General features: G+C 41.7%; 1 protein-coding gene across 1 annotated transcript; it reads right to left on the bottom strand.

Annotated features, from left to right (window-relative positions):
* Nucleotides 1-290: 290 nt before the first annotated feature.
* On the bottom strand, nt 291-14,602 carry asmt (acetylserotonin O-methyltransferase). The gene is made up of 8 exons (XM_053440316.1): nt 14,501-14,602; nt 12,700-12,874; nt 12,343-12,472; nt 11,084-11,152; nt 7,548-7,666; nt 2,968-3,108; nt 917-1,039; nt 291-508 (listed from the first exon to the last, which is right to left on the bottom strand). The coding sequence occupies exons 1-8, from the start codon at nt 14,600-14,602 to the stop codon at nt 291-293; spliced, it is 1,077 nt and encodes a 358-aa protein (XP_053296291.1).
* Nucleotides 14,603-14,998: the final 396 nt, after the last annotated feature.

The following is a 14,998-nucleotide window of genomic DNA, read 5'->3' as shown; positions in this document are numbered from 1 at the left end:
CACTATGTGCTGTCCATAAAATTATGCACAATTATTCAGAATATACAGTATCGTAAAATTGAGCAGTAAAAACTGACTTTGTATTTGAACAGTTTACAACAATCTAAACAGCATGTACAAAAGCTTAACAACACTAGAATATTGTCAGAGTGTTAACAAGCATTTTTATTATTTTGTTATTTGTAGAAGTTTATGCTGCAATCTTAAAAAAGCCTAACAGAGTGCAGAAATAGTAACAGTGTTGACGTGACCTTTCTGTCGCGGCTCACAAGTAGCAGAGGTTTTGGCTCTTATGTCTTTTTGTGTCCCAGCACAGCGTCGTAGATCTTCCCGGTCAGACGATGCTGGATGTCGGTGAAGCCGGCAGCTGCCAGCAGGGCAGCGTACTGGGCAGCTGTCCTCTCCCTGCCCTCCGTCTGCACCAGCATGTTCAGGGAGTAGAGCTGCGCCGTCAGCGGGCCAGAGCCGTCCTCATGGAGCAACGCCTCCACCAGCAATACGCCGCCTCCTGCAGGATGATCCAAAAGGTCTAAGCTTTGCGTTTCTCTCTATATCAAATTAACAACAGGATTTTTGGCAACACTTACACAATCAACTGATTGTGGTGTTTTTAGTTGTTGAATGGAGGTTTCTCTGTGCATTTTCTGTTGTGTTAAAGTAACATGTCTGCTGTGAGTAAAGCCTGATCTTTGAATCCACTGAAAACGATGTATCACAACTTTATTTCTTTGTCTTTCTGCCTCATACAGACACATGGGAGGGTTTTCTGCATCTGCTGCTATTGAACGTGTGAGCGTCAGTAAGAAGGACTGATTTCTCGGGGATCAGCTGCATTGTGGGATACAATCTGCCATCTCAATGCAAGCAGGAAAAGGAAAAATAAACATTTGTCCCTTTAACACACAGACACACAGACCTGGTTTGCAGGCTTCATAGACTCGACTGAGAAGCTCTATGCAGCGTTCGTCTGTCCAATCATGGAGGATTCTGGCAAGGACGTAGAGGTCAGCCTCTGGCAGGGGGTCTTTGAAAAAGTCCCCTGAACACACACACAAAGACACACACTTCAATGCATTGCACTCCTAAGACACTGTTGTATTTGATTTAATTATTTCATGTAGTTATTAATTCTGTCGACATGTCTTCCAATAGTAAGACAATGATTATTTACTTACTCATACATAATTACTACAAACAGGTTATGTGATGTCTGCTCACCCAGCAGATGGTAAAATATTTCCATCAGCAGTGAACTAGTTAAGGCATAAAAAAGGTTTGTTTTTTTAGTATGGTTGATGGTGTGTATGAGTCGCCTCAGGCTTATCCAGACACCAGACAAATGGCGCCCCATTCTCTCCACCTGCCCACCAGCAACCTTGGATGCAAGCAAGTCAGCATAAAACACCCCAAGGACCAGGGCCGCAGTCACAGGAATGACAAAGTGATTTGGATCTGGCTGTAAACTGACATACCAGCTTCCTCGATGAATCAACCGTGCTCGCCCATGAAGCTCCGTCTGCATTGCTGAACGATAGGGACATGAACACGGAGACATGGCGTAAGAAGTGGCTCTGCATTGCACTTGTGCGTTGCACTGACATGACGCCACCGGCCTGGTTCCTTTGAAAGCGATTTCCCATCCTCTGGGGTGCGTTCTCTGCTTTGCCTCAGGCATTTGTAACAGCTTTGATTTCCAGTGCAAACACGTCAGCACGGAAGATTTCTGCAATCACCGCCATGCTCTTACTGAAAACACCTGCCTGACCCCGAGTGATCTCAAGGAGAGTAGCCCAGTTTGCATCTATCAAATCCGCCACCATTTTGACGATCTTTCTCGAGCACAGCCTCAAATTGTCTTAATCTAAAGCGGATGCTCCTATGGTTGGTTCCCATCTCTGTCAGAACCGCTTGGCGCAGACGAGTGGCCTGAGAGAATCGGCTCATTTAAACTGCAGCTAATGCAGCCAACTCAGGGGGATTTCCATGCTTCTATGCAACAGCTTTCGATGCCCTACGGACTTGGTTCCCTTCCTTCCAGGAACCGGCGTGCTCTCTGGGATTTGGCTCAAACTGTCACGATTCTGCACTGCAGCATGTCTTATGGTTTTAGTTTCTAATTTATCTCTATGGTCTTTTGACTTCCATGTGCACCTTGTTTTCTGGATTATAATCTCTGACGAACACCCCTCCTTGTGCGTCTCTAGCACAGTTAAATTACTTTCTTTTGATCGCTCATTTACATTTTGACAGTCTCTTTACTACCCATTCCACCTGCATCTCGTTGTTGGTCACTTTTATTATTGTGTTTCCCGCCCTTTTGGTTGTGTGAACCTATGTCCTAATACCTGTGGTCACTGATCCCTTTCAACATTTTTGTATTTTCCTTGCGTTCCTTTGTGAACATTCCTCGAGGTTCTTATGCTGCTGGCTTTTTCCCCCTAAGATTTCGTTATGTTTGAGTATCGGACTTTAAATTTGCTTGACTGCTTTATTGAAATTCCACACATTACACCAGCTTTGTCGAGTGTCATCTGCATTACGGTCCTCACCCATTTTCTGGACATAAACATTTGTTAGAGCTGATAAGATTTGGGGGTCAAGGTCACTGTGACCTTACAATGGATATTTTGGGCTAGAGCTCAATAATTAATTTCTTTTACAAAAACTTAAAACCTTGTATTAGACTCCTTTGTTATTATGTCATCGTTATTAGGTTATCGTGTCTTCTTTTCCTACATTAGATGTGGCTGCTATATTTTTGTAAAATTTTGTTTGGGAAGGCCAGAAAACTGCAGGTATTTATTTTAATGAAAACATGTGTGTGTGTGTGTGTGTGTGTGTGTGTGTGTGTGTGTGTGTGTGTGTGTGTGTGTTTGTGTGTGTGAATGTGTGTGCAGGGGTGAACTTGAACCGGCTGTATACGTTTAGAAATGTCAAGTGCTTTCAGACAGTTGTAAAGACGTATACCTTGGTGGAAGCTTATCCTCAGGTCGGCCTCGCTGACAAAGTGTTCCCTTGAGGTACGCACTACCTTGGGGAGGTCAAAGATCGTTACAGTGCATTCTGGGTAGGCTGACGTGCACTGTTTGGCTAATGCTCCACTGCAGCCTGGAGAGGGAGGGAGCGAGAGAGAATTACTTTTAGTTACAGCACAATTAATACACAGAGCCTTCACTAACAAGGTAGTGCATCACACGCACACACACACACACACACACACTTTTAGGTATGTTCCCGTTATTTATTTGCATGATTTGGAATCAGTTTTAGGAGGCAGCTTAGGGGATATTGTTCATCTACATTCATGCGAATAAGCCAGAGTGAATTGAACTTAATTTAGTGACAGAGAGACACGTGCTTTATATAGAAGCAGAGCTGCTGTCTAGGAATCCTATTAGGGAATCTAATATAAGGAAAAGTAAACAAGCACACACACGTGGACACAGCCGCACACGATTAGATTATCTTATCGTATCTTATCCTAAGCTAAAAATTATTTCATGTGCTTCTGAAGAAGCCTTACATTGAACCGCAGTTAAAAATCCTTGTGTTAGGTCAACATTATCGCTGTAGTGAAGGAAAATCAGTCCATCAGTTGTCATCACATTCTTGGTCCACACTGAAATAACTGAAACATGGTCACGCTCAGACCCTTTGAAGCATGGCAACATTAGTCGGAAATTCACACGATAAAGGATCCTCTGTTTTAGGAACTTCAATGGAGGCAATCATACCGGGGAGTGGATTCTAGCTTGGAAACAAAGGATCTCGTCTTTCATGATAGTCCGATTCAGTGTCAAATGAGTAGGGAGGAACTACTTGTGACCTTGAACTGCCGTTTAATATCTTGACTGCCGGCAAGACTGCCATGAACTTTTGTATGGACATTTCTGGTTCATAGAAAGAGGAGTTACAATCACTTTTGTGAAACCTTCTCTTTTCATCTAGCACCATCAACAGGTCAAAACTGCAATTTGGCTAATACTTTGGATTATGACCAAATGCCAGGAGATTTGCATCAGCCTTGCCTTTGCCTTCTGTTAAATGCAAATCAGCAAATCCCAGAACGCAAAAATGCTTCACAAAATGGCAAAGCTAAACATCAACATGCTAGAATTATAATTGTGCTTGTTAGAAATCTGATAAGATTATTTAGTTCAGCCCTATGACCTTAAATAAGGTGGATGACTTTACAGCAAAAACATCTTGATCGCCACCTGGTGGCTGGCTGCAGTATAGGCCATAAACTCTACCTCCTCCATGTTAGTAGATAATAAGGTACGAAGTAAAACGACCAAATGTGTTAAGGCCACACATGTCTGTGAGGGGGAACATTTGGATTCAGTGAGAACACGTACAAATTTGAATATGATCCTTTGGCAGCACTATCGTTGTAAATGGTTCATGACGTAAAAATGTATTGAAATCAGAGAAAGTGAGACAAAGTGACAGATAGTGATGGAGAGAAAAGGAGAGACGAGGAGGAGGAGGAGAGCAGTGGATGAAGAATTTATAAATGGAGCAGAGTGATTGAGAGGCAGTGAGGGGGAATACAGGATCAAAGGATCTGACCTAGACAAACCTACAAAGTGTGTGTGTGTGGGTGCGTGTGTGTGTGTGTGTGTGTGTGTGTGTGTGTCTGTGTGTAGGGGCAGACTGCCTCGCCCTATAGCGCCTTCTTCCTAACATGACCTGCAGCTACTCCATCAGCCAGTATTCTAACATGACCTTTTTCACACACATAAACACACACAAACAAACACACACAGTGGCTCTTACATCAAACAGGGGTCAAATGAGGTTGAAAATCAAAGCGCAGCAGGGAATAGGCAAACAAACAACACTGTGTACAAGACCCCGAGCTCACCCTACTGCCTCCCTTTGGTAATGAAACTGTTTGATGGGAGGTTTGTGATTGTAAAAGTGCAACTGTGTCCTAATTATGTTTTCTTTTTTTCTCATTCCAGCCCTTCGTCTGCACTTTGTTGAGGGTTTCAAGTATATTAAACTTATTTCACGGTTTTGTTCAATAAACATAGCAACATGAAGCAAATAGCAGCCGCTTACATTATAAAGACATTATGCGTCAGAACCATGAATGTAACCTTTAAGCGGATCTAATATTTTTAAACCTGTTCCACTGAAGTGTGACTGAAATGTCACATTCAAATATATTTAGATGCTTCCCACAGTCAGTGCACCTTCATCATATACAAGGTTAGTGTTGTGGCTGGACCAGTGTAAATGATTTACATTTTGAATGTGGACTCAGGCTTGGACTGAAGTCAGCGGGTTGGCAGAGAGCTGGACAGACTGAGGACAGAGAGATGGAGCACCTGCACAGCAGGTGCGTTCAGACACAACAGATGTTGCGTGAGAGACACACAAGTGTTAATGGGACAGGGCAGTCACGCCCTTCACCCTCCTGCTGTCCACTCGCACACACTTTATTTTGGGTGATGCACTGTCATGCATAAACATGAACAGTCAACACCATGCTGAGACAGTCACAGAGAGTGGAAGAGAGAAGACAGGACAGATGTGTGCAAATATCCACACCTGTGTATGTGTGGCTTCACAGCGCCACTGTGTGGTCAACCGAGGTGTCACACATGGATGTAATGCTGTGAACTCACGGTTTCTAACCTGACTGAAAGCAAAGTAGATGATATAGATTTTTTAATTATTAAACTGTAGAGAAATTTTGACATTTTAATTGGCTCTTTATTGATTTTGTAAAGAAAAGCCATTCAGTCTGTACAATGCCTGTATCTAAACCTTTAACCCTGATGTAATGCATTAATACGGGATTTTCATTGGTCATCTATTGGATATTTTTAAACCTGATCATCACTGAGCATAGTCTTGTGTGGCTACAGCTACAGATTCAATTAATTGTATTTAATTAATTTCATTATCATCCATTATCTGCTAGTTTGGACCAGTTGAGGAGAGAGACAAGAGACACGGTTAAGTTTTCAGAATTCAGGATAAGATGAAATGAGAAGCTCATCATTTCTCTGACAAAAGCCTCTTTCCTTTTAAATATCGTAAAGTTTTCAGTAGCAGATCAAAACTTCTTTTGACAGAAGACGATTAAGTTTATCTTTTTTCATCCCTTCTTTTTGATCCTGCTCTATTCTTGGCTTGTCTCTACATTTCTCTGGAAGCCCTGGCTTCGCATTGCGGAGTTCATGTCGTGTTTGTTCTATCTGTGTTTCTTTCCTCGTGCTTTTTGCTCTCAGGTGTAAATCATTTTATGAGGAAGGTGCTGTTCAAAGACGTTTTATAAATAAATCTGACTCGACAAAGCTGAACACGGAGAACAGCGATGAAAGCTACCTGTTTAAGGTCTAAGTATCTACAGAGGACTGACAGAGCTGCAACATTTCCCTGCAAGCAGACCTGAACGCAGCATTAATCTGCAGAAACCTACAGGTTTCTGGGGATAGGGTATTAACATCACTATCAGTCTGTGCAAAAAAAAAGAAAAAAAGAATCGCATCAAACTGGTAAGAAAATATGTCCACATTAATGCAAATTTATGACAAAACAGACAGTTAATTTCAGTGTCCACAATGAAAAGCCTCAAAATGTCTATATTCTCTTCTCTTGGCTGTCAAACTACAAAGCTAGAATGGCACACTCCTCTGCCAAGGCCTGACAGTCCCCTACAATTCAATCAGGCGGCACCACATTGGACATTTTGTTCCCATCAAGATTCACGTAAAAAACTAAATGTAAAAGAAGGTCAGAAAAAAAAAGATCCTGGACCCACCCCCTGATCTGGATCCACACCAAAATGTAACCAGTTCATCCCTCACCCAAACCACTTCTTTCCACCAAGTTTCATGGAAATCCGTTCAGTTGGTTTAGTGTAATCTGGTTCACAAACAAACCAAGAATAGAACAGAAATGTTTGTGGTCTTTCCCAGAGCTTAAGAAAGTGAAAATTGACTTTAACTGTTTTATTTATTCAAATCTGTAAGAAAATATTCAAATATATCATCATGACGTTTCACAGCGTATTATAATGCAACAGTGACACAGTGAGTGTGGCTGGTTAACAAGGGAATCTCCAGGTGGAGGAGTCTTGTTGTGAAGGTTGACTGATTTATGAAGCGTCATTAACTCACAGAGGCTGGGGGCAATACTGTAAAAGGTCACTATTGATGCTCTGCCTTTTTTACACACACACACCACAGACTCTACTGTAATGTGTATGGCCGGCTGTCACTCAGCTAACACGACACAAACAATTTGAAATGTTAACGACTGTGAACCCACAACCTTATGTAAATGACAAGCGATGACTTGATATACACACACACACACACACACACACACACACACACACACACACACACACACACACACACACACACACACACACACACACACACACACACACACACACACACACACACACACACACACACACACACACACACACACACACACACACACACACACACACACACACACACACACACACACACACACACACACACACACACACACACACACACACACACACACAAACTTACCTCCAAGGTCGCAGATAACCTTGAAAGGCGAAAGGTCAAAGGCTGTGACCACATCTTTACCGCAGATGTTCCAAATGGAGTTCATTAGCTGCATGAATTTCACCATCTCCTCGTCACACCTGTGCGCACACACACACACACACACACACAGTGTATGTTTACAAGTCATTGTTATTTTGACCTCTCTTTTATCTATGTCTTTCTCTATAGTGGCAACATTTTCTCAATCGTTTTCTGTAAGCGGTCAAATAAGGGGCAACTGGATCCACAGAAAAGATGCGTGCATGTGTTGTGTGTGTGTGTGTGTGTGTGTGTGTGGGTGTGTGAGTGATCGTCCATGAGTGTGAGACATGGTGAAACAGAATGGATGAGCCTGTAGTGACTGCTGCTGCTCTGCGGAATCTACACCACACCATGACATCTCTTCCCCCCCCCCCCCCACACACACCTTTACACATATACATATCCAAACCTAGAATGTCTTTAATCCAAACTCCTGAACTGTATGTAAACGATCCAACCCCTCACTTCCCTGTAGCAGAGCGATCAGCTTCAGATACATGAACTTTGAAAGTGACTCATTGCTGCGGCCTCAGACTCTGATTACATCAGAAGCGAAGAGATGAAATGACTGTGAGGCCAAACATCAGACTGCCAGCTTTAATCTGACAATTATAAATTACTGAATTGCCCCTCCCCCCAACGACCACAGCTGCAGCCCCGTTTGTCCATGATGAAGAGCATTTAAATGCACGCCTTCTTTTCCTATTTTCATATACAGGACTAGAAATACTGAGGTTGTTTGCCTTCAACAACCATTGCAGTTCATTGTACAGTACAAAAAAAAGTCCAAATTCATGAAAGGTCACAGTGACCTTGGACTTTTAAGTGCAAGGGACAACTGTTCGGAATTTGAAGATATTCCCTCAAGGCCCACTTGAGATCTCATGACCTTTGGCCATCCAAATATAATCAGTTAATCGGTGGGTCTAAGTATATTCCCTCTAAAGATGTTCCTGAAAAGGCTTTTTAACAAGACCGAAACGTGTTTGACCTACACATGACCCCCAAATTCTAATCAGTTCATTTTTGAGTCCAAATAAAGATTTTAATCATTTTTGAGGAAATTCTCTCACGGCGATCTTGAGATATTTGTTTACAAGGTCTTCGACCACTGGCTTTCTACGGCTGGGAGACATAAAAACAGACGTAGCCTGGTTATGTCCGTCCTTGTATGTGTCATTATACAACAAGATGTACAGTGTAGTCCTCAGCATTAATGTCAACTCTCTAGTGACCGAGTTACGGTTCAATGCTGGATGGTATCACTGCTGCTTGTTTTACAGCTCTCCTGTTGCCTTGGCCTCTTTATCAATGGAGGACCAGATTGACCCGACAAGCTGATTCATACCTTTGTCTTTTCACACCTGGACGACAGTAACAGACCATTTACACGTACCAGTCAGTCCTCAGTGTCCTGTCTTCACATATTACTGACATCTCTCCAATGGTTGCCAGTTAAATTCAGGATTAATTTTAAAAGATTCTTTTATATTCAGTTATATTATGGAGCCATCTCCCTGTGATCCAAGCCGCAATCCAAGATCTTCCAACCGGCACTGGCTCACAGTTTCTAAATCAAGGCTAGTAATTATGGGTGACCGGGCTTTTTCCCATTAGGGTCCCAATTCCCTGAAAAATCCTCGGCTGAGATTAAACTTGCCAGGACTCTACCTGTTTTTAAATCATAGCTTAAAACACATTTTTTAAAAGGAAATACTTGAAATCCTTTACTGGTTTTAAATAGATGTTGTTTGATATAAAACATTTGTTTATGTTATCATGTTTTGTGTTTTTATGTGCTGTTTAACTCCCATGTATTTTGTAAAGCACTCTGTAACCTTTTTAGATAAGTGCTACAGAAAAGCATTGTAGTAGTTTACTCATTGTTTGTTGAAAAATCTCATTAATATCAATGTCCCGGACTCAAACCAGTGTTCTGTATTGACCTGCGCTGATGTCAACCACAAGGCCTTCACAATTAAAGTAACAAATTTTAAAACTAAACATGACTTTCAGTTTCTACAGTTACGAAAGGCAGTAGTGTTAAAAATGCTGTTTGATCGATATTTGAAAGTGCCAAAATTATACATTATAGAGATTATTATAAATATATAGAGCACGCTTTACAGCATTAATATAACCCATGTTTCATAACCAGAATTAAGATTTTATCAGAGCTTGTCTGCAGGATTTATATTTCCTACTATGCAGTGCTTTGAAATCTCAAAACCTCCAAATCCTCTCTGCTGCCAGTTTCCTCAACAAATCTCTTCTGCTTTCTTGACTATGAGGAGGTGAGCTGAAGATGGGACTTGGCTGTAAATTATTCAGGTGCACTACATGGCTGGTTAAATGGCGATGAGTAAACAGGAGCCTGAGTCACCAAGCCAGCTTTGACTCATCCTACACCAAGAATGCAGCGAAGGATTTCACTATTCGTTTCCCCCTCTTTGACAATTTGCCCGTGGTATTCACAGGGGAAATCAGTGGGGACAAACAAGATATTCCACACATTAAATCAATTGTGCACAGGTGTTGAGTGTATGGGTGTATTACATTGTGTGCTTGGTTTGTATTCTGAATGTTCTCATTTTGCATACATCTTCTTTTAATGAGGCCCTTTCTGTGAGATCGGCAGGTGCTTTTTAAAAGAACACAAGAAGAATAATGTTAATTGAAAAAATACAGAAATACAGCGATACATGCACAAGCCCCAACCATCAGCGGCATACAAAAAACTAGATTGCACGATGTGTGAAAACTGGAAGATGACAAAGTGCATAGGAAAGCAAATGCAGAGACATTCCACATTTTTCTATTTTACTTTGACACTGGAGGGGGTGAAAGCTGAGATTCCCCACATCAAATAGGAGCTAATTCATACAGTACATCTGCACATTGGTTCCGGTACATTTCGTTTTATGATCAAGATGTAAAACAATGGAAATGTGCACTTCAACGTCTGTTTCATCTTCCGTTCTCCTTTCATCAGCATACAATAGTTTTTCACATCATGCCATAATGAGGATGAGGAAAGAAGTTATTCCAGCATGTTTCGGTTTTGATGGACTCTGCACCTTCCAGTCGGGCAGCACAGGGCCTCGGGCAGACGGATCAAAATCTATTAGCAATCAAAGTGGGAAACTTGAGCGTGTGACCTCTGAAAACTGCAGAGCAGCAGATCGGTGAAGCGTTAAAACTGTGGGCACCAGATACTATAAACACACAAGACCTCAAGGACACTGGCAGATGTATTCTTGCTCCCTGCCCCCGAGTTTCCTCACATCACTGCCCACACACTCACTTTCTCTCTCCATCACACACCCTCTGCCTCCTAATGAATCCTACAAGTCCGTTCTTTTTAGGAGGGACGAGAGAAAAGATTGACAGGCCAGCTTAAGATGGAGTGACAGGGAGGGAATGTAAATGAGAAAGAAAAAGTGTGTGTGCGTGTGACAAAGATAGCTTCTTACCTGTAGAGAGCTTCAAACAGATCCTTCGAGCCGACTCCAAAAGCCTTTTCATACTGGTTGCTTCCTTCTCTGGGACATAAGGGGGGGAAAAAACACACGTCTGTGACTTCAGAGAATTTTACTTGTACTTAAATTGATTTCCTGGACACTTACTCCTTAACCATAGTTACTACTTGTCTATCCCTAACCTTAAAATATGTCTTTACCTCAATATTTCATGATTTACATTGTGTGGACTTTATTTGTCCTCATAGACAAGTCCCCCAAATGCATAAACGGATTAAGGTCCCCATAAAACACATACACACACACACCTAAATGATGAGTATTGATGGTCTTAAAATGGGCTTGAGCTTGATCTCACAGCTACAGTTGAAGTAGTTATCATCAGGTGTGTTAATATAGATTCACATGTGTACACTATCTTACACAGATGAATTAGTAATCTGCTTTAAGATGCCTTTATCCTTCAGACATCCTCTGCACTGACGTTTGTTTCAGTGATTCTCACAGATGGACTTTACTTGTCAGCCTCGGTGAATCCAGTGCTGCTGTGAGAGAAGAGCTCGACTGAACATCCTGCCTCAGACATAACAATGAGACTAAAATCAATCTTTAAACAGAGGGATTCATGTCCTCGGGCGATGAATCTAACCTGCAGCTCCTCGCTGTGCAGCTGTGTGATTATTCTTTACTTTGCTGGTTCATTAAAGTGAAGAATTTCACTACTGCTACTGAGGCATTAGGTCCTTTATTATGACTGTGGTTGCTTTTAGTTTTACAAAGAGTAATGTAAATGTAGGCACTTTGTTTCACTTCAGTTATTACTTGTAAATGGAAAAACATCTATGGGAGCTTAGGGTCACTGATGGCAGAGCTGGGATATAAAACATTATCAATAAATGTAATATAATGTTTTAAAACCCATTAAATATATTCTATTGATCAAATAATTTCTGGTATTTGAAAAAAATAATCAACAGAATAATAAAAACATTTGTTGCAGCTCTCATCTTTCATCACTGACAAGGAAAAAAGGTAAAGATGTTCTAATGTAACAATCACAGCAATGTTTCCCACAACTTTCACCGAGAGCATCAAGGTTATAAAAACTTGAATGATGAACCTTTTAAATACTATTAAATATAAATAAGTAATACTTCACATCTAGCCAAGACAGCTCCTCTCGATATGAATACTAAATACATTCGTTCTATTATGAAATGTTTCCAGACTTCATCTGTGCTCTGTAAACTGACCTGACAGCGTCGGTCAGGTAGTGCCAGCAGAAGTAGATGGTTTTTGAGCTGTACTGGATGGACTGGAAAAGAGATACAGGACTGGAGCGGGTCAGGTAGACTCTGGCCTGCTCTGTGTTACTGTAAAGCACTGGACCAGGTGGTGGGAGGAGGAGGAAGAGGAGAGACAGAGGAAGAGTGACTGAGAATGAATGACTGCAGGTGACAAAATGTTAATAAAACTGTTCGATAATATAAAAAAACACTGCAACAAAATGTAAGAACATCATCACGGATGGTAGTCTTTGTGGTAGAAATACTTCTAAATTGTGTGTGTGTGTGTGTGTGTGTGTGTGTGTTAATGTGTGTATCGCTGACCTCGTCCATCGTCCTGGTGTGTGTTGAGCAGCTGAAGGCCCCTGCAGGCGGCCAGCAGCCTCTCTGTGCCATCCAGACTGGCTCCCACCTCCTGACTTATCTCCTCCACAGACAGGGGGCGCTCTGCAGCCAGCAGCACATCAAACACACCCAGCTCACAGGCTGTGAACAGAGTCTGGCGCAGAGAGAGACAGAGGAGTTCAGTGGGGTAGAGCAATGTTGAGTAGATTACAGAACCCCCGCACGTATTCAATTCTGTTTGTCAACACTTATTACGTGTTTACATTACGACAATTATATTATGATGCATCTAATAACAAAGCCGCCACAGTTTGTGGTCTTGTTTTTAATCAAACTGCTGAGTGACAATATCGATTACTGTAAAAAGTCACATGACCAGAGAACCTTAGGAACCTTTTTGCATCTATTTCATCTACTTAGTTTAGTTTCTTTTTGCACACACACAAAAATGCACAATGCAACAGGTAAATAACTTGACACACAGATTTGGTTTCGTGTAACATTCTCAGTTTTAATGGCAGGTTTTGATAATGGTTTCACACATTTTGTTGCTGTATTCTTCTCATTAACTAATTTAATAACTGAGTTAGTAGTACCGGGAGATTGCTGCTGCGGTTGTCTGAGAACAGGCTTAAAGGCTGCTGATTGCTAATTGGACTGCACCATGTTCCTCATATTCATGGGGAGGGACAGTGTTTCCGACTTGGATTTTTGTTGTTAATTCTTTGATATCTGCTTATTTACATTGATGTTTAGTTATTTTTCCTCAGTTTATATCAGGCAGCATTATACAGGCATGGTTTGTGGTTATTGACGTTTGTTTAAACGTTAGTATTTCTTAGTCTGCCTGCCTCTGTGTTTGGCCTGATGAGCCACCATGTATCAGTTTACCCTAACCCTAAAAACATATTTCAACAATAAATATTAATGAATGTATTTTAAAGATAGAATTCTTATGGCTTTGTCCTTGTGCTACTGCTGCAGGATTAATTCATATCTTTAAAACTACACTGTTACTTTTACAGAGCCACAGCGCCCTCTGCAGGCATCAATATTGTGCTCCGCTTCTGAGTGTTTTTTTCATGTAGAGAAAAAGTCTGTCAATGTGTTGAGTTCTAACTGGATGGTCCCTCTCGCTGAACTGAAACACAAACCAACAGTGGATATTCCCTCATGACTCTTGGCTTCCTGGAACCAGAAGAGTTGCCGATGTCACAAATACAGCCAACTCTGTAAGGATTTCTTCCATTTTAAAAGTTTCCTCTCTTAATATTGGAGTTAAACACGCTTTTTTAAGTATTTTTAACTGATCTTCAGTTCAGCATTACTCTTGAACCTGCTGGATCCGATCCGACAAGCTGTGATTGTCAGTCAGTTCCACACTCACACTCATGTGTCAGATAGAGCAAGAACGGACACTAAGGTTAGGGGTGGGAATGTGCCAAAATGCTATACTTACCCAAGTTAGTGAACCATCCAATTTATTTTAAAGGAGCTATCTTAAGGAAGAGGAAACTGTTTAATGGCTTCTTTATAACAGCTAGTATGACCCGGCATAGTAGGAAAAGTAAAAAGTACTTCATAAAGAATGAGTTTCTTCATGCTGTTCTCTGTTACTCAATCTTGCACACTTGAACAGAATGCAGCCATCACTTTTATGCTTCAATAAACACTTCAGCAGTGAAACAGGTCTAATCTATAACAGTGACATTAAACTGTCAACAGGTTTGCTAAACGATCCACCATGAAGATGTGTGCACCCTCTCCATATGCATGTTACCTTTGAGACAAGAAATCCTTCCATATATTCCATTATTTTTCTGGGATATGTGTCGGCAGCAGACATCCCCTCAGTGGAAGTCATCTCCTGACTTTCAGCCATGGCCTCAGCTTCGACAGGACACCCCGTAAAGAAAAGAGTTGTGGTTTGTCCAACTTCCCTTCAGGTCCGTCTCTCTGGACTTCAGGTGGGAGTGTGAATGGCAATGAGGACGAAAGCGGAGTAAAGCCACAGAAAGTGCCCACCGAGCTGGAGGCAGTCAGAGTAGCAGTGGGCTAAGCCGATTACAGCCAGATAACCCAGATTAGAGCAGGGGTTCAGTCTGTGTTAGACAAAGAAACAACTCTGTGGCAAAACACTGCCGCCTTGTTCCCCGTGTCCCACAAAGTTTTCGTGACCCCAAAAACACGTTCAACAATGAGGAATAGTCAAAGCTCTGAGGGAATCTGTCTTATGAAAGATGTGCCCCCCCCCTCCTCTTCTCCATAGGGCCTGATT

The sequence above is a fragment of the Pleuronectes platessa genome, chromosome 14, assembly GCF_947347685.1.
Source record: "Pleuronectes platessa chromosome 14, fPlePla1.1, whole genome shotgun sequence".
Classification (NCBI taxonomy): domain Eukaryota; kingdom Metazoa; phylum Chordata; class Actinopteri; order Pleuronectiformes; family Pleuronectidae; genus Pleuronectes; species Pleuronectes platessa.
Note: the sequence above shows the minus strand (reverse complement) of the source record. Positions and strands in the feature narration are given on the sequence as shown.

Coding starts and splice junctions, on each gene's coding strand:
- asmt (XM_053440316.1), bottom strand. CDS start 14,602: ATGGCTGAAAGTCAGGAGATGACTTCCACTGAGGGGATGTCTGCTGCC. Junction 3,109..7,547: donor GGTTATCTGCGACCTTGGAG/GTAAGTTTGTGT, acceptor CTCCCTCTCCAG/GCTGCAGTGGAGCATTAGCC. Junction 1,040..2,967: donor GAGGATAAGCTTCCACCAAG/GTATACGTCTTT, acceptor GTGTGTGTTCAG/GGGACTTTTTCAAAGACCCC.